Source organism: Diadema antillarum, unplaced genomic scaffold (assembly GCF_040938485.1).
Source record: "Diadema antillarum isolate AM-2024a unplaced genomic scaffold, OU_Dant_1.0 scf00000135, whole genome shotgun sequence".
Taxonomy (NCBI): Eukaryota; Metazoa; Echinodermata; class Echinoidea; order Diadematoida; family Diadematidae; genus Diadema; species Diadema antillarum.
In genome coordinates, this window is record NW_027271024.1 from 2,156,529 (window position 1) to 2,182,369 (window position 25,841).

General features: G+C 38.5%; 3 protein-coding genes across 3 annotated transcripts in view; 2 read left to right on the plus strand and 1 right to left on the minus strand.

Annotated features, from left to right (window-relative positions):
* LOC139720941 (uncharacterized) overlaps positions 1–6,797 on the minus strand; it is a 42,276-nt gene extending 35,479 nt beyond the window's left edge. Inside the window, exons 1-4 of the mRNA XM_071632272.1 lie at positions 6,683–6,797; positions 2,332–2,438; positions 1,677–1,721; positions 527–613 (exon numbers count right to left, since the gene is read on the minus strand). Of these exons, the coding sequence (XP_071488373.1) occupies positions 527–613; positions 1,677–1,721; positions 2,332–2,438; positions 6,683–6,739 (296 nt within the window). The 5' untranslated portion in view covers positions 6,740–6,797. The remainder of the gene's footprint in view (positions 1–526; positions 614–1,676; positions 1,722–2,331; positions 2,439–6,682) is intronic.
* Positions 6,798–7,955: 1,158 nt separating this feature from the next.
* Positions 7,956–12,901, plus strand: LOC139720960 (succinate dehydrogenase [ubiquinone] cytochrome b small subunit, mitochondrial-like). Its single transcript, XM_071632290.1, has 4 exons — positions 7,956–8,094; positions 10,009–10,119; positions 10,809–10,953; positions 12,264–12,901. The coding sequence occupies exons 1-4, from the start codon at positions 8,067–8,069 to the stop codon at positions 12,427–12,429; spliced, it is 450 nt and encodes a 149-aa protein (XP_071488391.1). The 5' UTR covers positions 7,956–8,066; the 3' UTR covers positions 12,430–12,901.
* A 9,271-nt stretch (positions 12,902–22,172) lies between these two features.
* On the plus strand, positions 22,173–24,846 carry LOC139720961 (uncharacterized). Its single transcript, XM_071632291.1, has 3 exons — positions 22,173–22,347; positions 23,831–23,893; positions 24,703–24,846. The coding sequence occupies exons 1-3, from the start codon at positions 22,173–22,175 to the stop codon at positions 24,723–24,725; spliced, it is 261 nt and encodes an 86-aa protein (XP_071488392.1). The 3' UTR covers positions 24,726–24,846.
* Positions 24,847–25,841: the final 995 nt, after the last annotated feature.

Below are 25,841 nucleotides of genomic sequence, written 5' to 3' on the forward strand. Positions count from 1 at the left end.
GATGAAAACTCAGTGATTTTGAAACAATGAAGGAAATCACACAGCTTAAGTTCCCAAAACTCATGTAAATAATTGGCTCAGTGAGTTAAAAACAAAACAAAAAGGTGTCAGCGAATAATGAATACAAATAAAGTGATTTTTCTGAAGTACGGCTTGTAGCTAACACAGTGCTTCTAAATATTGTCGTAAGATAATGAAATGGATTAAACAAAAATATCAATAAAACAGGATATTGATATTAATAGTCTTGAGAGAGATCTAAACTCTAGCTGTCTGAGTGCCATTTATAGCTATTAATTCACAAGGTTACATTTTGTGCTTCTGTTTACTTTCTTTTTGCGGTTTGTTTTCTTCATTGTTTGCATACAGTCAACACTGTATCGACACATATTCAAAGTAAACACAGACTGCCATAAAATTGACTCAATAGAGGATATTGCCTTGTTCTCCCCTTCATCACAAACATACAACCACAGACAGACAGACAGATGCACAGACAGATGCACAGACAAAATATAGACAGTACCTTCCACTGAATGTTGTTGTGCCATCATTGATGATATTGTCGACAGGAAAATCACTGGCAGTGGCCCATCTTTCATAGTGCTTGTACCTGACAGATTGTAACAAGAAACATATATGACACACATAGTTTTTGTTCTGCAGTTACGTGTATACGATAGGCTGTTGATTCGCTGGTATAACTATAATCATTTTTTAGCAAGTTTTTACCCATAAAGAAGAGTTAAAGGGAATGGCTAGTAACTGATCAGTGGGAATGCTTGGGGATGATTGTTCCAATCCTTGTGGGATTCATTTAAGAGTACATTATATATCTATTGTTGTGTGAAAATTATTTGCTTCAGAATGGTCTCATATTCAAGTAATGTCCAGTTCAATGTTTTGCCCCAACACTTGCTGCAACCTCATCCCATGTTTTCTCTTCTATAGCTTCCTCTACCCAGGAATCATGCTCTACAAGTATTGCCTCAAACTCCAAATACTGCTCCTGCCACATGTAACAAAATGTAGATGTTGGTCCTATGACATGTTGGGTTATCATTTGTTCCTGTTAAATTGTTTGCTTACAGTATGTATTTCTCTTGAGGCTAAATTGATCAATATTGCCACTTCCCTTTTGTAATGAAAGCTGCAAAAGAATACTCTCATTACAAAATAAATCAAAGACTTAGTGTGCAGAATAAAGAGACATCAATGGCAGTAGAAATGCATCTCCTTCAGATTACATCTGTCTCGTTCAGACTTTATGATTCTTGTAGACTTGTGGTATTGTAGCTGCATTTGGGGGCAACGTGCGTATCATACACAATGTGAGAGTAAAGACTTGTCTGATTTTAGCTCTGGCCTGCTGTCATCGGCAATTGTAGATGGGGCATTTGCTGTGCCGGGTGAGAGAACATCAAAAACCCGTCTTGTCCTTGAGAGATGCACTGTTCACTTTATACACTGTACTTACTGTCCTCAAATCTTTGTTGAAGACTACCTTTTTTTTTTCAGAAGCCTTTGATTAATTTGTTACTTATTATTTTTTGCGTCTAATGAGGTACGTGAAACATTGCTAGGAGCTTTGTTACATGCAGCCCAGTAGGAAATAGTAGCTGCGCTATATAAATTTGACTGATTAAATTGTTTGGCAATTTTGTTCATGAACTTACTTGTCTGCATTCGTCACCAGATACACTTCTTTGAAAAGTTGCCTCCTGGAAAAAAACAAAACAAAACAAAACAAATTATGTAACAAATATCAATAATGTCAAATAAAAATAATATCAATTTACTGATGCATAAAGCCCAAAACCTATGTAGATATTTTCTTCTGTGCTGCAAAAGCTTCTGATATGCTGGACAATAATGCACAGTTAAATGATAAACTGTGTTTTCAGTCTTGATTTCAATACTCATAAAAATATTGTAAGATACAGATCATTTTCCTGTATTTCCAGCATTTATGAAAGAGCTTTAATGTAATATTGGTGTTTATGAAACACTATAAGGACGACAAATAGAAGCAGGATCACTGAATAACTAATAACACCAGAATAGGGGGTACTTTAATGATATCATGTTCAGATTACAGTATCACATGTATATTTGTAATTTTTGTATCTTATTTTTGTACTGTTACTTTGATTTTGCATTGTCCAGGTTGCGCTATTATTATTAACTATTTTTGTAATCATTCTCATTTCAAAGCACACTTAACAAGTGAACACTTTTTTTTTCTCACATTATCAAGTATTTGCGACCCTATCAAGGTACTAGTAGCGTAGTAATGAGTCAGGTACACGCAGGCGATAAAAGCTTACTCACATGTTGATGGCGTCCCACCAGAAATCCAAGATCTTCCTTCCCCCAACTCCGGGGAGCAGTGCCTTGGGAACACCTTCCAGGGATGAATATTTGCCTGAGAGGTCTGTCTATAGAAATAGGAGTTCGCGGAATGGATTGAAATGAAGTCATTTCCTGACATACAGAATGACAAATTGTAGTTGATGGATTTAGATGAAACTTGCAGGATAGGTTGAGAATGACACAAGTAACAAACGATCAAATTTTGGTAGTGATTCGAGAATTTGTGGGGAATGTATGAAGGATTGTTGATATTTTGACAGGTAGGGTCAATGAACTTGGGAGTCCAAGCTGCGCATTTTTGAGATTTTCAAACACGCACTAAAGTGCGTGCTCTAGTTTCTGCTCGGGCGAAGCACGCCGCGCAGATGAGGGTTTATGACGTAACAAAGGCTTCCATATTGGGAAATTGGGCAATTTTTCAGCATGTATACCTATTGGTGGAAATCACTGATCTCTATGGAAGAGCCCAAAGAGCTTTTCCCCAGTGGTGGAGAGGAGAAAAATCTCTTTGGGAAGGACAAGATCATCGGTGGAAAGTAGCTGCTTGGTGGAGGTCTGCGCTCTCAGAGTGCTTTTCTAGTTATTATTAGTATCATCATTATTATTCATGATTACAGCTTTATACAGAAAGCCCTTTTAAGATAGGCTTGTTTATATGATACATTTTCAAAGATTTTGTATTCTTCATTCCAAACTGTCTTCTTGGGTCAGAGAGAGAGAGAGAGAGAGAGAGAAAGAAAGAGAGGAAAAAGACACACACCACAGATGCAGGTGTATGAAATGTTATCAGAGCTACCAAGTCTCACGCATTCTGAGTGAGACTCAAGCATTTAGGGGCCATCTCACGATCTCACACATGGCACCCATTTTTCTCATGCATCGGGCAAAGTCTGCAATTTGGGCCCATAATAAGGAGCATAGCTCAAAGGATTAAAGGTCAATTCCACGGAAAGGTTGCATTTTATGATAATCAAACTACTGAGTACAGATGATTAATGAAGTTTGATTAGATGATCTGGTATTGTTTACTCAAAGCAGCCGTTCACAACGGATATTTTGATACCTCATTTGTGAACATCGGTGAACGTGGAGTGGAGTTATGTCCGAAAAACCTTCATTTTTCATGAAAATTGTCAATTTTTGCAGAATTTAGGTATCATTTCTGATACACTATTATGACCATAATACAGCTTGTATAATTCTCAAATGGCTTATTTTCTGAATGTTCTTTGGTCATAGATTGGTTTTATGATGTTCTAAAACTTGTTACGGCATCAGTAAATATTATTCTCTCAATCTCAAAATGTGGTAGTTGATAGCGTCCCATACCGGTAAGTCACGTTTTTGTGTCCCATCAGTCACACTGGTTTTCCCTATCCTGCTACTGTACCAATGAGTAGATATTCATACCACTTGGCTCAGGGTAAGCACCAACCCTTTGCTACATTCAGGAAAGAAAATATCTTTCCAGAGTCTCTGTGTGTAAGAATATTTCAGAACTTACTTTCCCACGTGAAAAACGGTGGTCCTCAGATGTCCCATAAGTCACGACAGCAATTTTTTGTTGCTGTGCGTAATGCAATGATACTTTTCAAACTAAGTATGGTGTTTTCATAAACTGTGATATGATGGATCTGTTAAACCATGAACTGAGAAAAATGCATTTGATGCAACTATTTTCTCAAAATACTGGTTTGAAATTGCCAAAAATTGTCACTTTGTCCCATAAGTCACGATGGAATTGACCTAAAGTGATAGTTACAATTGAAGGTATATTTTCCTTTTGTCTTTCAAAATAAGTAAAAAATAGTCACTTAAGTATGCACCTGATCGCACCATTAAGAGCCAAAAATTGTTGTGCGCACATTCGCTTGCCAAGATGCGGAGTCATGAAAATCTCACTCATAAAATTTTTTTGAACTTGGCATCCCTGATCTATATCTATTTTTTTGTTTTGTTTTGAAGTTGTTGTTCGTTTCTTTTTTCTCTCACTGTTGGTCATAAAAAATGAATAGAATTTGAGAGACTAGCAACAGTGTAGATTTCAAAGACAACAAAAAAGAACCAGTCAGATGACAAAACAGTAAAAACAACTTGACCAACAACAACAAACAAAACAAAACAAAACAAAACACTATAGAACAACCTCTCAATAGAAATTGCAGCTTCTAGCAGTATAGAAGCTAGTATTCAAAATGAAATTAAAGATGTACAAATCTACAAAAGATTAAATGATCAAAAAGAAATCAGTGCCCCCACTCTCATCACCCCCGGGTCACCCTTCCTGGGCTGGGGCTGGCGGAGGTCTTCAACTAAGGAATTCAACTACAATGTACAAGGAAAAGAGGTGACTAACGCTAGGTCTAGTGTATTATATTTAGTTGACACTCACTAGAAAGCCCCTAGATCTATGGCCTACAGAAATTATAAAATATAGTTCCAGTTATACTTATAGTAGTAATTAGTATCTGTCCGAAATTGCTCCCCACGAGTGCAACATTTTTTTAATATTTTCACAAAGTGTGCTCTAGTCCTGCGGCCTTGTCACGATCTACCACTAAATCGAATGGTCAACAGTCATCAACATCAGAACACATCACAAGCCAGGTAACAGATTGATTCGGAACTCGATAGAAAATTAAATCACATTCCGGCTACAGTGTAGATGTGGTACCGTGGCGTGGGAAAGGATCTTCTTCTTCTTCTTCTTCTTTGTTTGAATTCCTCCAGTCAGGAGAACTGCTAAAGTTGCAGAGTGAGGTCGAGAATGAATAGTCACAAGGTCACAGGATAACAACAGGCTAACAACGGGATAACAGTTAATAGAACTACATAGCTGTGCGTTTGTTATGTATGTCAAAAAGAAAGCTCAGAGATGCATTATGAAACAGAGAGGGGTTTTTCCAGTCAGAGAGGGAGATAGTGGAGTTGCAGCAGGATCCAAGAAGAGTGAGTCTGGTGAAGCATTCGGGTGGTGTTGCAGTTTTGGTGAGGTGTGTTTTCCATTGCTTTGGCCACTTGGTGAGGAAGCTGTCTCTAAGGGTTTGGTACAGTGAGCATTTGCCCACCAGGTGGGTCACTGTTTCATCAGTGTAGCCACAGAGGCATCCTGGGCTTGTTTTGCTCCTTATGGTGTGAAGGCGAGAGTTGGTTGGGTATACCCCGCTGAGCAGTTGGGCTTTGACTGGTATTGCTGGTCGGAGATGTTGTGAGGGAATGATGGAGCTGGAGGGAAGGAGATTGTGTTCATGACTCAGGACAGTAGAGAGTAGGTGTAGTGATGGTTTTGTGCTGACTGCATTCCTGGTGATGTCTGTGCGATGCTCTTCTACGGCACCTCTCACCATTGATTTCCAGGTGTGTGGAGGAGGTGGTGAAGTGAGGAGTTCATCGATGGAGGGGAGTTCATACACAGAGAGCTTGGTTTTGAGGTCCTTTACAGTGCGACTAGAAGGTACCTGGCAGATGGCGTTCATGAGCAGCCTCCTTTCAATTCTGTCATGAGGGAGCAGGAGGACTTTTCCGAGGAGTCTGAGGAACTGTTTGTCAGCTTCATCACTGACTGGGGGGAGCTTGGCGAGTATGGAGACTGCCTCATTTCCTGTTCTGCGGGGGAGGCCAAGGATAGCTTTGAACAGACTGCCCTGCGTCCTGTCGAGGTCGGCAAGCATTCGTTTGCTCAGGTGATAAACCTCCACTCCGTAGAGCATGCGTGGGAGACAGAAACGCTTCCAGAGGGCAGTTACTGTATTTGGTGCCAATCCACAACGGTGAGCCCCTGCACCAGCAAGGGCATACAGAGTTTTTCTACCTCTTGACGTCATTGCTGGAGTAGGGTCAGAGGGCAGGAAGGTACGGTTGATGCCCAGATGTGGGTGTGCCTCCACTCGTGCTATGGTGTCTCCGCCAAGATGCCAATGGCATGATGAACTGTTCGTAGAAGAGATGATGGCACTCTTTGATGGATTGATCTTGTATTTCCACTCAGATGAGTAATTGTGGGTTACATCCAGCATAGTTTGTAGGCCTTCTGGTGTTGGACTGATGAGAGCCACATCATCGGCAAGGACAAGGGCACCAAGGAATCGTACGCTGTGCTCGTTCCACAGTGTACGTGTGGTAGCGGCGCGTGGTGGCATCTTCCCGCCAGAGTTTCGGGGGCGAACAGGCACAATTTACGTTGAAAGCTAAATCAACACTACTCAGTATAAATAGGAAGCCTACAGACAGTACGAGTACATGAGCCTATTATGTCAATATTTTGCAAGCAATAAAACGGGAATATAAAAAAAATCAGTGCAAACAATACCTTGATCTCATTTTCTAGGATGGTACCATGCCCTGCTACGAGAATAATGCAAATCATCGTAAATGTCGGTCGCTGTTGGGCTCATCCAGGTGTTCATTTAGGCCCAAAGGTCTCCTTTTCGAGGCTGTGAGGGCCTAGGGAGGGTGGCTGAGTTATTAGAGGGCCGGGTTTACAGGCTGGGTCAGTCATAAAACCATGATAGTGTATGTACGCATAGGCGGATGGATCGGAGTCGAGTCGAGCCTCCTATTACTGTACGTAGAACTACACACAAGTTACACACACGGTGCGATGCTGCTTTGGCCTCGCTCCGATTTTCGTACACAAAATGATAGACTTGTTTTCAAAGTGTTTGATTGATATTATAAAAACTAATTTGTAGTGTTGTCCACAAAAAAAAATGAATAATAAGATTAAGTATTAAAGAATATGTATCAGTATGAAAATTATGGATTTGAGAATGTTCTATTGCTATCAAGGTAAATGTAATTTTCAATGTGAAAATAATATTGCGAATATGAGTCTACAACATGACCGATTTCTTCACATGCCCGGTTCAACAAACTTTCTCAGCCTGGCTTCGTGGTCGTTTTCGAGAAGGAATCACCGTCGGTGCCGTGTTAAAGTGCTTCGTTTTTACTGCATTTCTTCTTTAATTGCACTTACTGAAGCAGATTAGCACTATGGCAATGAATCTGCTCCGTTCTAGAGGTACGTTTACTTGAAGCAATTGACTGAATTATCACCATCGTCGTATGCTTTCTGAAACGAGTGTTATGTTTTCGTAGCCCCACGTACTGTAGGTTCTACGATTGAATAGAGGTCTAACGTTATTATGCGTTTATAGGCCTGCGTATAATGCATAGCCGTCCGTACACTACAGGCAGGGATATACACTGTAACACAATTGCACAACGCGGTTTTAGGCTTAGAGTCGAGTCGAGCCTCCTATTACTGTACGTAGAACTACACACAAGTTACACACACGGTGCGATGCTGCTTTGGCCTCGCTCCGATTTTCGTACACAAAATGATAGACTTGTTTTCAAAGTGTTTGATTGATATTATAAAAACTAATTTGTAGTGTTGTCCACAAAAACAATGAATAATAAGATTAAGTATTAAAGAATATGTATCAGTATGAAAATTATGGATTTGAGAATGTTCTATTGCTATCAAGGTAAATGTAATTTTCAATGTGAAAATAATATTGCGAATATGAGTCTACAACATGACCGATTTCTTCACATGCCCGGTTCAACAAACTTTCTCAGCCTGGCTTCGTGGTCGTTTTCGAGAAGGAATCACCGTCGGTGCCGTGTTAAAGTGCTTCGTTTTTACTGCATTTCTTCTTTAATTGCACTTACTGAAGCAGATTAGCACTATGGCAATGAATCTGCTCCGTTCTAGAGGTACGTTTACTTGAAGGATCATGGAACTGTTCAACAAAGCAGGGAAACGAAGGTTTTAAACTTGAAGGGAAAGTGTGTACCCAGCTATACTAAAGTATAACCTTAAAAAAAAAAAGGCTGTAGATGGTCTAAAGGATTCTGTTTGTTTATAACACAAATGATAGATAGGGTAAAACCCCCAGTATTTGGTCGATATTTTTAAAACTAAAATAATACATACATACAGGTCCCTACATCATATCTACAGGCTTCAGCAAGCCAATAATGTATGTGAAATATGTCAAATTTTTTTAATCTCAATTTTCATTTTGTTAAATATCTCACAGAATTGCACAAAATCCCAAAATATATCACCTAAAAAATCCCCCAGAATACGGTCACCGCAACCAGTATTTGGTCACACGATGTGCGCGTTCAAAGTCAATGCGTGTTCACGCTGGGATCACGGCAGCTGAAAAATGCGCTGTGCACTACCTTGTTGGCAAAAAATTGCATCGGGGACGTGGCGGCGCCCGTTGGTGACCGACTACTGGGGAATCAGCACTTGCATTCAACCCTTGTACATTGATTCGCTGCATCGGCACTTATTATGGAAATTTTGTTTTTCTTTTGTGTTTTTGACGATACCATCACACTCCGAGCTTGCAATAAGCAAAAAACTTATTTCTCAATTTTTAGCGCTTTTTCGGCGACCTGTACTCTTAAAACTGGGCTTAATCTGCGCGTGCTTTGGAAAAGTCACGCCGATTCTGCACCTTTGATGGTGAAATTTGGGATTTGGATGGATTTTTGGAAGAGATTAAGGGACTTTCCTGTTGTGAATGAGTGTGCCAGTATGTGAATTGATGTGATTTGCATGTGTTGTGACAGTTGAACTTACTGGCTGGTGATTTGTGATTTATAAGTGACCGAATTCCGGTAGCTGACCGAATACTGGTACTCTTACCCTAGGCCTACCATACTAATAGTAAGGTGATATGTGATCTAAAGGAAGGTTTTGCATTCTGAAATTCATCCCCATATCAAACAATTATGGTTGTAGTTTGTAACGTGTGCGCAAGATACTAAAATTGTGACCCTGCACCTCAAAACAAACAAAAAGTCGCCAGACATGAGTCGTTAGTTAAGACCATATTCTGAAAGAGCAGACTTTAAGCTTTAAAATGATGTATAACTTAAATCAAATGGACTCTCCTAACCTATCTAAATATCGGAAAGAAAGCACAAAGTCAGGAAAAGTGTGAACTGAGAAAAGAGGCTCTGAAGTACAGTGTCTATTCAAGCGCTTAATCTTTACCAAACCGTGCTGGCTGTACAATGAATGGGACAAAAAACAGGAAGTAAACCACCAGAGTAAAAACAATGACGGGATTATCAGATTAAACTGAAATTAAACATGCCTCATTAACACATTCTGTTCATAATTAATGCCAACTTTCAAAGCAGTAGCACTATCCTTTCAAAAGTTATTAGAGTTGAAAGTGAAGAGTGTGGACAAGGTTTTTCAGAAATGAAAAAGGGATTCTAAAGACACACCTAATCACACTATTCTACCAAAAATGTTCGAGAGAAACTGCAAAAAAACCCACACTTTCCTGCCCGTTTCATGATACCAAATTTTAGCATAATGTAAAAGAAGACCTGCTCTTTCAGAAAATATGAAAAAGTCAAGTTCAGCTAGGTTGACCCATTTCACTTAATTTCGGTCCTCACGCAAAATCAGTGAGTGCAACTTTATGTTCGTTTTGAGGTGCACGTTCACAATTAATAAAGATACACATACAGTAGCTGCTTCACAAGGTTTAATGTACTACATCCAAAGAACCTTTGATATATTTTTCTTCAACTTTACCGTTCTGGTATAGAGTTTTTACCATAATTTGTGTATCTTGTGTTCTCTCTCCCACCCTAAAGTTCTTCTGAGCGGTCCTCGTCTGATGACGAGTACTTTCCTCAAGTCGCCGTACCAGGCTCACTCACCCGCCATGCTGAATGCCCTTCACACCACCCAACATAACCATCAGAGTGAGTTTTTAAACGTGCCAACCTCAAGTTATTTTTTGTTCATTGTTTTTTTTCTGTATTTTTGTGAGAAGTGAAGCATGAATTAGAAAAAATTGCTATGCAAAAGATTTTGAAAATTGATAATAAGCAGGTTATTTCTTGTGCACAAAGACACACATCTGTACATTTGAATACAAGCAGAAGCGCGTGCACACACACACACACACACACACACCAATAAACACGTGCCAAAAAAAATTACAAATATATTTTGATGGTCCAAATTCATGGTTGCTATGAAGTCTGTGAATTTGACCTAGATGAAAGAGAGGAGTTTTAATGTTTTGATATTAAAAGAAAACAGTCAAACTTGAATCTATTTGGACTGGCTTCGACTTTGAGAAAATTAAATTTTTCTGGGGGATTGAGATCGATAGATTAGAATATAAAGAGAAGAGGACTTGAAAAGAACTTTTGACTCAGGCGATTATTCGACTTACGATGTATATGAGGTCAACCTACTTGTAGGCATGGCTGACTATTGCTAATGGCTATGTTTTAAACTTGGGATCCACTTTAATTTCAACTGAAGTGGATTGCACTTTTGATTAGACTTTCACAAATTTGAAGTTGTGATTTCTTTTTTGTTCGTTTTTGGGAGCAAAAGTTGAGTCATTTCTTGATTTTCTTTTTTAAAATAATTTCTTTAGGTGCTGGTCTGCTGCCCTCTAAGCACTGGAATGCAGAGAGGTTGCTGTCGGTGGGTCTCATGGGCATCATCCCAGCTGCTTTCATGATCCAGAACCCCGCCATGGACTACGCCCTCGCTGCCAGCCTCGTGCTCCATGGTCACTGGTAAGTCTTCATTCAGGGTTCTGGTGACTCCTGTTAGGAGCACTCAGAGGAGATGGTATTCAGTGGAACATCCTTCTCCAAGATGAATTGAAGTGTATTTCATGAGGATTCTCTTCATTAAATCATTATATGATGAAATTATGATTTGAAATGAATCTTTTTTTTTTTAATATCATTCAAGAATTCCTTGCATTTTTAGTTTCCAACAAAATTAAAGACGTACAAAACATGCTAAAAAAAACCCACCAAATGAATCTTTGCAACTGATTGACAAATTGCCCAACATCGACGTAAATAAGCACTGAATGGATCAGTGTTTTAGTAGTAGCCATGATAAAAAAATCATGGGCGTACTAAGTCCTAATTTCACCAAATGAATCTTGTTGAACCATGTGTGTGAAATTGGTGTGCCTCAATGTACATGTAGCTGTAGAAGTACATCCATGAGAGAATAGAGCTATCTTGACCAAAGAATGTGTTCCTGACTGAGCACTACATAGTTGATGGAGGTGGATTTCTAGGTTTACCCCAGTATACTGTCTACATTTCACTGTTGTGTGTGTGCTGTGTGTTGCATTAGTTTGTTTCAATAGTATGATGTGCATAACATACTAGTTTTACCCCCCTCAGCCCCCCCCCCCAAAAAAAGAGAAAAAGATAAAAAGCAATTTAACCCCCTATGAATGTACAACTCTATTCTCATTTTATTTCATCTTATTTCATTATATATTCATTTTATTATATGATGCATTGCATTAGTTCAGATCTAGTGTCATCAAAATATTGTGACATCTGCTCATTTCATCCAACTCTCATGCTGTGTTTGATATGTTAATTTTACAGAAGTGACTGGTGATTGCTAATAAATGCAAAGTAGGGAGTTGAAATGAATGTATGGTCACATGTCAAATCTCAAGTCATGTGGCTTGCTTCCACCTATGACTTTTAATAATGACATGACAAATGGAAGATCCGGATAATTCGAAAGTAAAAGTAAACTTGAGGGGCATATTTGTCCTTTACTGATGAATCTATTTAGCATAAATTTTAGGCCAAAAGTATCACCACAGCTATCCTAATTAAGGTTACACATTGTACGTATTTACCTGAAATTTTGTTGAAAGTGTGAGAGATTGCAAATGATGGCATCTACTCTCATAATCTTCAATCTGTAGTTCCACAAAGTGCTTAGACAAGTGCCAGACTAAAATCCATTGTTAAGAGAAGATATGCAATCCCAAAGTTTCATTTATGAGTTAAATAAGTACACTGTAGTACTGTTTTAAAAAAATTTTGTTTTGAACTTCCAGGGGAGTGGAACAAGTTCTGATCGACTACGTCCATGGCGACACGATATCCAAGGTTGCCAACTACTCCCTGGTCGCCATCTCCGCCCTCTCCTTCGCCGGCCTCTGCTACTTCAACTACAACGACGTTGGGCTGACGAAGGCCGTCATGATGCTCTGGTCGTCATAGTGACGTGGTCTTCCTCCCTCCCATGCCCAGATGCTGCAGCGCAGGGCTCCCCACTGGCATCATTACCCAGATTATTTTGTAGACATTACCCAGCGTGCTTTTGTGCTCTTGTGTGGATGAGTTAAAAAGAGACTGCTGCCCCCTGGAATCCCATTGATTCGATCTGTCGGTCTGTGGAAGGATGTATGTACGTGTGAAGACTCGTTCTTCTTGCAACTTCAAGTTTGAGAACACATGGAGATACAAGACACTTGGCCCTTTGGAAAGTCTGCTTTTCCACGCCATGCCTTTAGCAAGAAAATAGACAGCGTTGATTGCGCTAGTAAAGATTCTTGGCTCACTTGTTGTAAAGGATTTTTTTCTTTATCTGATGATTGTGGGGTCCATGATTGTTGATTACCTCTATTACTGTTAGATCCTTTCCATTCTAAAGGCTTTGCATCCCTCATATACACAGAGTTTTTCTCCTATTTGAACCCTGATAATATACTGGTTTATAACTGTTTTTTTTTCCATTTAGGCACATTTCACAGAATTCATTCCTATATTTAAAAATTTCACTATAAAATGCACAGTGTACTGGAAGACGCAATGAAATGCAGTCCTCAGTACTGTTATCTAGTGATTTTGATACTGAAAGGTATTCAGACTTGCTGCTACTGATTCACTTATTATACTTCTTCATATGCCATTTGTCAGTTAAATGTACTCGGCATCATCACAAGAGTTTTGTAATCGTCACTAGGTAATATGGGCTAAAGAAAGCTGGGAATTCTTTCAAAATTGCCCCAATTTTTTAATGCCGTATAATATTTGTGCTAATATGAGGAGCAGAAGAAAATGGAAAAGTATGATCTTGCCTTTATTTAGCCTGTAAGATTGATACTCATGATTTTGTCATACACATACTGTGACTAAACAATGCCAACAATATCAAGGTCTATTCAGTTTCCCAGTCTGGGGGAAAACTACTATTCACGTATCAGGTTGGAGCATGCGGGCACAAATACACATGTGGTGTAGTTTGAGCTCTGTTTGTGAGAAGCCCTTCATCCGATCATTCTTTTAGCTTTCATGAACTCTATGAAGAACTCTTCGTTTTGTGATTGCCTTTTGATTTCTTATTAAACCCATCTTCCAAGCTTGCAAGCAGTATCTTCAGCGCATATTCAAACTGTACAGTCCCGTTGTAACCACATTATCAGAGATAGGTGTTAAATCTTTTAACATACTCCTGACGTGGGCAAACACATATTGAACTGACATGTATTTTCTCTTTTACCTCCGCACTTTCAAGCCAAGTTTATAACATATGTAACCATGAGCCAGTGAGGAGCCCAGTGTGAACGTACAGTATTTAAAGCAAAAACAGAAATAGCAATGCAAATGTGAGCGGGCGAGGCAAGTATTTTCTAAGAGCGATGGTCCGCAATTACTGTCGTAATGAACTGCTGAATGGAAGCAGTGATCCTACAGTTTTTGGCCTATGTGTGTCTGCTGTCAGTTAGAGTCTACAGTGGAAAACATTACACTGTGGGAAGCCAAACAGACTCAAAGGTTGTTAGTCACTACGTTGGTTTTGCTTACATTAAGAAAGGAAGATGGACAAAACGTACAAAAGAGGAAAAATTGTTTGTGCATCTGCAAAAATATAGAAATGGAAACTATCAAATAAGTTACCTAATGTATGGGGCACAAGCACCATGATGTATGTTTTTGTATGTGTCATACAATGTAAATGACTGTGATGTAATAGAGATTATAGTGATGTCATACAAATGATTGCAACATGTATTCTTCTCAACGTCTGTGTTTGATTTCCTGATTACCACCACCTCGCAAAGATGTACTACAGCTGGTTTAATGATACTGAAACGAGTTGTATCCTTTTGCAGGCCAATGACCAAATTATGTGAGGCTTACAAAACATCACCCATCAAAGTATGTAAGGGAAAGCTTCATAAACTCAAAATTGAAGGACAAGTTTGTGCTATTGTGGAAGATGTGTAATTTTGTATGGACATTGATAAGCTTTTTTTTTTTCTTTTTGAAATGTTTGAAATTGCAAGCTTACAGCAAATAAAAAGTATATATACCTCCTAGCAGCATTTTTTGTGTTCATTATGCACAGTCAAATTTAAACTTTTGGAAAAGATTTCAAATAGCTGTACAGGATAATGTAAATGAGTTTATTATGATGTTAGGTACCGATGAGACAGTGGACGTGTTTGCAAGGAATGGAAAATGATGAAAAATACTTTTCCAGAAGTCTGCATGACTGTCAAACTCACTGAGAATTTCAAAAATTTTGTCTGAATCTTGCTTTTGATGATGAATGGTAAGAGTTTAACATGTATCCAACTGTCATATTTGCCAAGTTTGTGTCCACTCATTGTTTGCAGATGTTCAAACTGGAATCACTCAAAATTTTTCGACCAGTTGAAGTCAACAGTGATTACTTGATAGATTGGCGTACAACAGCAGCCTGAAATAGTCAACCCTTTGACCTTTTCTTTTTTTGAATATGGAGGTATGGTTATTAAGGAATTGGGTTCCAGGTGGTCTTAAGTTGTGTTTCACGGTTCTTTGTATAACCCTTCAATATTTGTATTTAGGCATAAGTTCGGTGCCGTTCTTTGGAGTGTGGCTGTTGGTAAGCATATGGCACAGGACTTTTGTCATTTCTAGCAAACAGTCTGCTATTTCACATTTTTGAGAAAGAAAAGGGTTTTTCAGTCAGAGAGATTATTTGTTATGCCATGGCATGGACATTAAGCTGTTTGTATTATCTTGTGGCAATCTTAATTCATCTTGCAAAGATTGGTTGAAGAATGACAAGGTGAACAGACCTGAGTGTGTGTGTGTGTGTATTTGTATCAGTTGTGTGTTATTTTTCATGATGTATGACATTTTTAAAGAGGCAGCGATACGGCGGCATGCTGCCGTGTGATATATTGCCAATATATCCCAATAAACTGGTCCTTGGGGGTCAGTATGATATTATTTGTGGTTTTACCACTGGTGCATTCATTGTGTCACATGTGCCTCCTGCTTGTTACTTAATGATGATTATGATGATGATGCTCAAGCTGATGATTAATGATGACAATAGGCGTTTTCACATCAGCCCGATGTTTCGAAATAGCGCGCTATTTTCTGACTTGGGAAATAAAGAAAATATCTCGAGCTTGGATTTTTAGCGGGCTGATGTGAAAATGCCTAATGATGCTCTGCTACAGCTACTACTACTACTGCTACTGCTGCTACTACTACTACTGCTACTACCTAAAACTGATACAGTAGTAATATGATGATACTGTAATAAAATTGTTATAATTATAATTGTAATTATAATTACAATAATGATAATGACAATAGGTTTATTATAATTGCTATAATATTGCTATTGTAATTATTATTAGATGGACAAAAAGGGCAAAAATATATGTAATCAAAGGGAAATGAAAGCCAAGTATTAAGAGAAATCTCTGCATTCACTCATTCCTCATGATACTTGATTTTCATTCCCCTTTGACTGCAGACGTTTTTGCCCTCTGTCCATCTAATGGTGATGATAACAGTTTAACAATTATGGGAATTATATTCTATTATGAAGGCAGAGAATGCAGAGTAGAACACGTCAGCAAAGTCAGGAAGATTAGATAATCCCTTGACAACTTAAAACGTAAAGAATTTTTAAAGTTTCAGTGCTTCCATCCATATAATTTATATGTCTATATATGATATATGATATATGATATATTATATATTGTATATTATGTATTATATTATGAATCTCCTTTAAGAACTCTAAAGGACTCGGAACTCCGTATACCTGCGTTTTAAAGTCAAGATTCCTATACTCTACACCACAGGGACAAAAGTATGGTAAACGAAGGGCGGGATGGTCGAAAACGCAGGTCATTAGTCATAATGCCTGGTGAGCACAATGCTGGGTGGGGTTGGGTTGTGGACTGATGAGGGATTGCAGGATATAGTGGATAGCTGACGCACAATCCTGTTCGATTGTTTCAGATTAAAATGAAAGAATGATTGTTTGTTTGTTTGTGTGTGTGTGTGTGTGTGTGTGTGTGTGTGTAAATAGAGGGAGGATCTGTGCTAAAACAAATATAATTATAATATAACTAATATAAATATAATTATATTCCTTCAGTGGTGGAGTAGTTAAACGTCCTTTACGCCTTGTTTTGTAAACATACTTATTTATATCTATTATTTTCACATGTACATGTACATTATCACTTTTATACTTTTGTATTCATATATTGTAAATATGTTTGTACTCTCATACCCCGAGAGGGGGTCGATAGAGTCAATAAAATCTTACAATCTTACAATCTTACAATCAGGAAGAAGTATTTTATTATTACCCTTGACCGTTCAACATTGTTCAATTAGTCATCACAAAATTGTATCGGAAAAAAGGTGAATAACATTATATGAATATGTGTTTATGCAAATGCAATTCTTGTGACACCGTGATATCATCACCTTATTTTATTGCCATATATACATAAATGAAATCAGCATTTAGTGAAGAAGCCTATGAAAAAAAAACCATATAAACTCAAGACTTCTGAATGTGTACTATGTGACTGGAGAAGGTTTAAATATCATCTCTCCTCTCTCTATACCTCTGCGTTTATTAGGTATATATATGTAGGTCTCCTATATACGTATATACATACATGTGTGTGTGTGTGTGTGTGTGTGTGTGTGTGTGTATTCATATTCCATACATATGAAATATGTATCTGTATGATTAGCATAATGTATCGTGTAAAAATGTCATATGAAAGAGAGTGGAAGAGAACACAGACACACATACACACATACACATATACACACACACATACAGAGGAGAGAGGGGGAGGGAGAGGGAGGGAGAGGGAGGGATAGAAAGATTGACTCTGAAGTATATATCATGTATTATGCCAACATTGCAATATGACAGCTGTTTTCTCGGTCAGCTTTGTGGCGCAGAAAGAAAACCTCGCTTCCGCTCCCCAGCGGCGGCGGCTGGCCAGTCAACCAAAACCCGGAGGGACGCCACAGCAATGCGCACAGTGTCTGTGTTGGTATTTGCAAATATTAGCAGAGTTCTCCACACCTGCCAATAACAAGTTCTCTCTAATAGAGTTTTACACATGACCGTTGCTCCGTGTTCCGCGACGACGACCGGGAGACAGGGTGTAATAAAGTCCCTAAATTAAAGTCCTCTGACCATCCGAAACGAAGTGGTGGATGGAGACGACGCAGCCAAGTAGATGAGAAGGTAAACAGATGGTGAGCTATAGTTTGATGTATTAGGTTGAGTGTGTGTTTGTTCCTATGTTTATGTATGTGTGTATCTGAAGTTAAAAGTTCTTTTCTCTCCCCCCCCCCCTCTCTCTCTCCCTCTCTCTCTTAACAAACTTCACATGCGATGGAAAGAATGAGATGCGCAGCCTACTTTCATTTTTTTTTTTTTCAAATCCGGTATTCACAACTTGGCGCTTTTCCATTTTCGGTTTAAAGATAATCACAAGATGATAAAAGTGTCAAGTACACTGTTAATTTCCTCATAATATCATTACACTAAAATAGCAAATTTAAGCTTAGAAGTTTCCCTTCATTACTGTTATGACTGTGTATATTGGAAATGAAATACAGCACCCTCCCGTGTTACCGTTTTCTTCAAGTATTTAGAAGCAAGCATGCAAAATATGTATTTCCACATGATTTTCACCCTGCAAGTCATCCCCCTCCCAATAATTTCGTACTGGAAATCTTCAACATGTTTGACAAACTCAAACAACATTACAGATGGGCCAACAGCATTCCAATAATGCAGTTGTGAACAAGAACAATCAGTTATATTATTCCTGCCGTCTCGCTCCAATCTGGTCAATGGCAGTGCAGCTTAGTTCGTTGCGTGAACACACATGCATGGTTTTTTGCTGTACTGGCGTCCATGCCGCGGTTTCGATTCTTACGCCTATAAAACAATAGTTTCTATTATCCTATTCTACTTTTATTTTGTCCAGTTTTCCTCCGTTTTTATTATTCCTAGTACATAATATTCAAATGCAAATTCAAATTCAAACTTTATTTTCACTTTTTTTTTCCAATATATTGGCCTGAGATTCCTCAAATGCCTAAAAATACAATTTTGATGAATAAGTATCTACCCCTTATCTCCTTTCCTTATCTTTATACGAGTCATGTACGAATACACACGATTATAGTAAAATAAATGCATGATCTTGAATGCATTATACGCACCACAAAATATGCATACTTACCCCAAATGCAGTTTTATGGTCTAGTTGAACTTTTACTGCTCAATAGGGCTAATCATGAGTGTGGAGTATAATATACTAGTTAAAAATTGATAGTGCATGAAAGACCATGTACCATTTTGTTACAGTAGATATAAAGTATGAATAATATTGCTTTGATTAAGCTATAGAGGCATTCCTCTTGCAATTAAAAAGTAAAGTTCACAATCGTGAATCAATGAATTACGAAATCTATAGATATAAAGTGGTACCGTTATTGGACCAATCACAAATCTTTTTATACAAACACTATTTACTACTATACACTTAAACATATGCACATAAAGAGAGAGATCGAGAGATCATATAAACTTTTACTAAATACAAAGCAAGAAGAGAGAGGGAGAGACGGGGGGGGGGGAGTGGTGAAATGTGGAGAAATTATGCATCATTCAATTGGATTTCTTTTCTGGTTGTCTATCTAGCTACGAATGTGACAGTGTGTCATTCTTCTCAGTCAAATAACGTAGGAAATACTCGACTGTTTACGCTGTTTATTTTGTGTGATACATGTTTTGTTCTTTCAGTTAATAAAGACATGAGAGAAGTATAACAAACCATAATGTTCATACAGAGGCCGTTGTCCAAGTCAAACGATTTGCTTATCGACAACGGTCTCCTTTACCTGTATACTTTAACAAATACCATGGAACACGTACGTATTCATACAATACAATTTCATCTTTGAAATGAGCATTTTTTTATTTTTATATTTCATTGTGAAAATCTTCTATCATCCATATCGATTTCGTTTATATAATAAGTGGAGATTTAAAACTTACTGAAACTGAAAAGACAGAGTTTTTTCCCTTTTGGATACAATGCGTAACATAACATCATTAATTTAACATTTTCCTAAAAACATAATGATATAGAATGCACATTGTATTTTCCCCTTTCTTTGTTTGTGATCATAATACACATTCCAGAGAGTACACACTTGCTTATTGCTTCGTTCTGTTACTCTGCTGTGCAAATCCAACTTGTCCATGCCGTCAATCCCTCGTTTGAGGCGAGACCCCACTTCCACGAAGCTGATGGGGTGCTATACCTCGTTAAAGATTTTTCGTTTGGGAGTTGGGAGTCGAAGTACTTGTCCATTGCAAATTAACTTTCTGCTCAGGCGTGACAAACCTGGAGGCCAAGCCAGGGTTTTATGACTCCAGCAGCTGTCGTATTACGTAAGAGCATGATAAGGATATCTGCCTGTGGCAGACCATTCAAAGTGAACTCAATCTTCTCTATCCTTTCTAAAGTTTTAAATTCTATATTCTACTGAGAAATTCTATGGTCATCCATTTTACATTTCGAACGAAAAAAATTGACCCGTAAATAACGAAAATACAGGAATAAGAAGGAGAGCATTGTCAGTTTGCCGGTGCTGACAATGTGTAATGCACACGTACACACACGTACACACACACGCACCATGGAGCTATACATAGCCCATGCCAAAACCAAAACAATCTCCTCCTCTCGCGTTGTCCCCCCCCCCCCCCCCCCCCCCCTGTGGCGATGTGGCGATGACTGATGCTTAGATTAGGCCAGGGTCAAGAAACAGGTGTTTTATATCTTTGGTTTTTAAGTCATTGATTGCCAAGATATACACTGGCATTATTTACGGGGGTGTAGCCTCTTCAAACGAGGGATTTGCGTCATGTCCGTCAAAGTTTCGTCAGTGGATATTAAAGGGATGGTTCAGTTTCGGTTGAGATGGGGTTTGAGGATTCCAACTTTTTTTAAAACTATTTATCATTATTATTATCATTTTTTTTTTTGGGGGGGGGGAGGTAATGACAAACCTCTCATGAAATATGAAGGACAATATAATTCTAAGAGGAATCATTCAAAGTTTATTTCATGAAAATTGGTTTTGAAATGGCTGAGATATCCAAAACAAAGTGATCCTAATAAAAAGTAAAGGTGGGACCCTCCTTATAGGACCCCTTTTTTCAGTTTTCTGATATCTTAACCATTTCAATTACTTTATCATTTTTTATCTTTATCAAATAAACATCGAATTCCTTTTCTTTTTGGGGGAATTTCATGCTTTGTTTCATTTCATAAAGTGGTTTTTAAATATCTGGCAAAAAGTTAAATGCTGAAATCTCACCTAAATCAATACTATGCCGATGAGGACGAGTCCCGAGAAGACTCGAGCAGGTGTCTATTCATTGGAAATGAGTGTTGTAGTAAAATCATTCCGTCATCAATGGGTTAAAGCTATTATATAATGTCACAAAGAGAAGAATAATTGACTCTCTCGGCATAGCATAGTATGTAATGCGGCCAATAGTCATCAGCCATTTCTTAGCTGTCGCCTCGTTCTGCCCCTTTGAAACTATATGCTTGATGCATCTTATGTAAAGTTATTCACGTTAATGAAGGCTTTTTAGAATGCTTGTTTATCATGGTTTGATTCACACGATTAGATGTGGAACTACAGTGTAAAATAGAGCATCATAGAGCCATTTATTCTTCTTTTTATCTCTCTTATTCTTTTTCGAGCGTGAAATTGTGTGAAATAAGCTATATCGAAAGCGTCCAGCGGGCTGACGACAGTGTTATGCAATTAAAACATTCACATGGAACATGCTCGGGTCATTCCAGCTGATTAGTCTCAGCCAAAGAATTTCTTTGCAATATTCTTGGAAGAATTCTTGTCATTGCTTTTATTTTCGCTATTTTTATGACTGGTTTTCTTTTTTTTTATGACAGTGGCGTCATTTCTCGGAGAGACGAATATAGATGGCTAAAATAGTATAAATGGCGGGAAGATTCTTTCGTTGAGAGCACAGGTCCCACAGCATCGAGATCGAAAGAAGCACTGATCGGCTGCAGTTTAATATAAGACATCAACAGTAAGTATGGCATCTGTGAGAAATGTCTCATGTTTGTAGGTAGATTTAGGTAAACACGTATATTTCAAAGGGTTAACAGTACAACTCTACCTCTTAGCACTTGCTTCTAGCGGGATGGGGTGTGTGGGCCCACAATTATTATTTTTTCTGTCCCGATCGAAATCATTTTGTTTCCACTGTAATGCCATCTATTTCCCGTATCCTATAGAAGACTAAGAAAAAAATACCAAAGAAACAAACAAACCCACAAATAAAATCACTTTGGCTTTTGGTTTTTGGGTATTTGGTTTCATTTTTTTTCTTCCTGTGTTCATTTATTGCTCTTTGATTGTCCCGCAGTGACCTCCTAGAAAGTTCTTAAAATCTGGTACCATCATAATATGCAATGTGAATGAAAAAATGAATACTGTGAAATCGTCTGTATATACTCGGGGTACTGTTGGATGCATAATACGTATATAGTGTGTAGTTTATGTTGAGATTTTCAAACTTTAGAGAACTCTTTTCATAACGTTTATATCATGTTGGCTCACAGGAAACCATGGCGACCAAAGTTTTCATCGCACTCATGGCCCTGCTGGTGGTAGCCATGGCCTTCGAATTCGACCCTACCGACGAGGAGGTCGCAGCCGACGTCGAGTTCATGAAGAGGGACCCGGTCATGCAGGACTTCTGGCTGGCGGAGAAGAGAGGCCAAAGCATGAGGAAGTACAAGGGTGAGTGTTACGTAATCCCCCCCCCCCCTCCATCGTCCTGTTGTTTACTATGGTATCTCATTGCTATACGTATCCAGCCCCATGCAAGGCAGTGTGTTTCTTGTGTCATAAAGTACTACGCTGGTTTGCCAACAGTTGAATTGCAGGCATATGCTTATTTAAGAAATTCTTTTTTTGATAATCACAACGCTTTATTCAGGATTGTACGTGGTATAGCTCCAACTAAAACATAATGAAACTAATAATAACCAAGGAAATGTTGCATTTATTTTGATATGAGTTGTAAATCTAAGTTACAAATGCTCGGAGAAGACAAAATGTATAATCTGCAGATAAGATAGCTTAATACAAGATACTTGAGAGGTAATCTATATCTTGCAATTCTAAGAAGCTATACTGGGCTGAACTACTTATGTATATGCTGTCGTGGGAAGATGCCACAGTGATGATCTCTGTTTAGTAAAAATAAAAAAGAGAGAAAAAAAGAGAGTGAAAATATCATTCCGTTCGTAGAGTGTCCAATGATTCATACAAAACTGTTTTAAGTGGTTTTTACTAATCCTCAAAACTTAGGTTATTGATACGTAACTCTATTCTATATCGGCGTTTGCAGGCTATTAAGCAAACTGTGCGATTTCGTCACCTATTACAATACTGTGGATGTGTATTTTAGTCTGCCATAAGATAAATACTCTCATGGCGCATGGTTCTTAGAAAACGTATTTAAGTTAAACCTGAAAAGATAACCATTCATGATACTAAGTCTAAATCAGCGTGACCTCCGAGAAAGGCTCTGATTTGTTCACATCTATTTGTCTAATTATAGTATAGAGATACATTTTCCTGGCTTATTCCGTTAATTTACAGATAAGAACTTAAGTAAACTGACATTGGAACATTCACTCAAATCCTAGACAGCATTATCATCTGTATTAAACATATTTTTCATGCAGAAGGAGAACAAGAATTAGGAGAAAAATTATGCTTTTTTGCAGCATAGAATAATATCGAACCATTGATATAGTTACAGTATCAAATAAATTGTTAAACTGCTATAAGTGGGTCTATCAACTAAGTAATGTCTAACCATCAGAGTATTCTTTGTCAAGACAGTATAAAATGGGCATCCATTAGGATGTTAAGATTGAGTTTCAGTGTATGATACCAACCTATTATAATCAAAACGGGCAGACTTTGTCATTTGCTTGTGTTCATAACAATATCTATAAGAGAAAGCCTATAAAAGTCCATAAGAGTCCATATTTTGAAGTTAGGGGAATATTGTGTAATACAAATTTAATGAAATGAAAAAAAAAATGAATGATTGCCATACTGTATTTGCATTACATCGCAGGGAGTTGCCAATAATGTGATAGCCGAATTCGGACGTGGGTGGATTTTTCATTCAAGTACGTGTATTTAATTTCCAATGATGGTTTGAACACTGTCTTTTTCTCTCCCTCTCTTCATTTTTCGATATTAGCTTGCGAAAGCGCCCCCGGCTGTTGGTGCATGAGGCGTGGTGGCAAGGTGGCATACTGCGGGGGTAAGTCCACATCTTCAGCCTCGATTATTGTCGATGGCCCCCTGTTGGAGTTCGTAGAGTATATATCGAGTCGAGCATGCGCGCAAGAGCCTTGGTTTATCTGGCTCGCGTCGCTCACCATCAGAATTTTCTCCTAGATCATGACGATATCGACTCTACGGACTCCAACAGCTCCAGGGCTATCGCCACGCAGAGGCTTCGATCCCACCAGGTCAAGTTGCCGTTGCATAATACAACTCCTCTTTTCCCCTCCATCTAGATGTTTCCTCGTCAGTCGAGGGGCTTCCCCATTTTTAGGGACTTCCCCTTTGTCCAGGGACTTGTCCCTCTCTCATTCCACCTATTCAAGGCCATTGCTGAGAGAGTCCTACCATGGTTGGGACCGTCTCAGCTCGTTTTTTCATGTCTTCCCCATTCCTCTTTCCCCGACAACTTCCTCCTCCTCCTCCTCCTCCTAATCCCCTTCAGCATCATTTTACTCAGCCTTTTAGCTCCCCTACCCTGATTTATAATGATTATACAGACATACAGAAATAATGCACGTCCAATTTGTGCATTTTCTCTACAGTATACGTACGTCTCCATGGCAACTGCAAAAGAATCTTTCCCAATTTTTTTGTAAATGCTCAAGCCTTTAGAGATTGATAAGAACGATGTCAATCTGAATGATGATCTTATTTCTTTATTTGCCTAATTGTAAGTAGGCATTATAATCATATAGGCCTACATAATTATTGTCGTTTTGTTTTGTTTTCCAAGTTTGCCTCTAAACACATTAGTCTTAAATCAAACGTCTTTACTCTACCCAGGTGCCGGTGGTGGAGCCATCTAAACACCCTCACCACTCCGGACGGCCTCCTTGATGAAGGGAAACTGACAATGTACAGATCAGACTTGAGTGGAGACTATGCACGACACCATGCACTGCGCAGTGCTACATATTGATTTGACGGGTTGTTATTGCTCTTTTCCGCTGCCTTACAAGGGTTATGCATTTCCCTGAGAAGACAGCATATTCATTTGAGAGATGAATAAAGATACGAAATGATTATGCAAAGCTCAGAAATCATGGTACTGATGTCTTTTTGAAACTTTGTGCAGTGTCGGAAAATAGTTCAACTGTTTGGATGCTGATTGCTGACGACTTGAACACGGTAAATACAAGAAAAAAGTTGAAAAGTGTATATCGGTTATAATCGTGTTACAAGGTGGAAAGAGGACCCGAACTATGTTGTTAAAGAAAGTGGGTGTGACTGTGTGTGTGTGCATGTATGTGTGTGTGTGTGCGTGCGTGTGTGTTCGTGCGTGTGTGTGTGTGTGTTCGTATGTATTTGGTCGTGTGTGCGTTTGTGCGTGATAGCATGTGACAAAATTCGCAAAACGATTGACCAAATAATATGCATTGAGTGATGTGAAACAATTTAAAGTTGTGTCTTTCTCAAAATGTTTATATGGAGAGTGGCACTGTGCCTCACAATATGAACACTGCTAAGATTATTCCAATGATTATATCATATACATTTGAAGAAATGGAGACAACGAAGACACTAATGATTATTGACAAATTTCTTTGTTATGTGTTCAGTTTAAATTAAAAGAAATATAATGAACTAGAACTGAAATATTTTTAATCCCATAACATTTTTTAATCAATTTAAGTTTAGTTTCGTGAAGATCTGGGTAGCGCGCGCCTTGTGGATGCCCGCCCACACTGCTCTTGCTTTTGTCTTATATTTTGCTGATCTTGTATAACGTTTGTGCTTGTGCTGTGTACCATCTGGTTTCTGTTCGTGTAGAGAATCAACTAGACAAATTTGTGGCTCTGGTAAGCTTATTTTGTTACAGTGCCGTCACTGAATTATTTGAGGGTTGCCTCACTCTGTATGCATAGCTTGTACAGCCATGTTGGGTGCATTGCACATGTAGCTACAGGTGCCTTGCTGTTCAG

What these genes read in the sequence shown, in the direction of transcription:
- LOC139720960 (XM_071632290.1), top strand. Translation starts at nt 8,067, where the DNA reads ATGGCAATGAATCTGCTCCGTTCTAGAG. An exon ending in GAATCTGCTCCGTTCTAGAG is followed by an intron (nt 8,095 to 10,008) that starts GTACGTTTACTT and finishes CCCACCCTAAAG; the next exon opens with TTCTTCTGAGCGGTCCTCGT. An exon ending in CTCGTGCTCCATGGTCACTG is followed by an intron (nt 10,954 to 12,263) that starts GTAAGTCTTCAT and finishes TTGAACTTCCAG; the next exon opens with GGGAGTGGAACAAGTTCTGA.
- LOC139720961 (XM_071632291.1), top strand. Translation starts at nt 22,173, where the DNA reads ATGGCGACCAAAGTTTTCATCGCACTCATGGCCCTGCTGGTGGTAGCC. An exon ending in AAGCATGAGGAAGTACAAGG is followed by an intron (nt 22,348 to 23,830) that starts GTGAGTGTTACG and finishes TTTCGATATTAG; the next exon opens with CTTGCGAAAGCGCCCCCGGC. An exon ending in CAAGGTGGCATACTGCGGGG is followed by an intron (nt 23,894 to 24,702) that starts GTAAGTCCACAT and finishes TACTCTACCCAG; the next exon opens with GTGCCGGTGGTGGAGCCATC.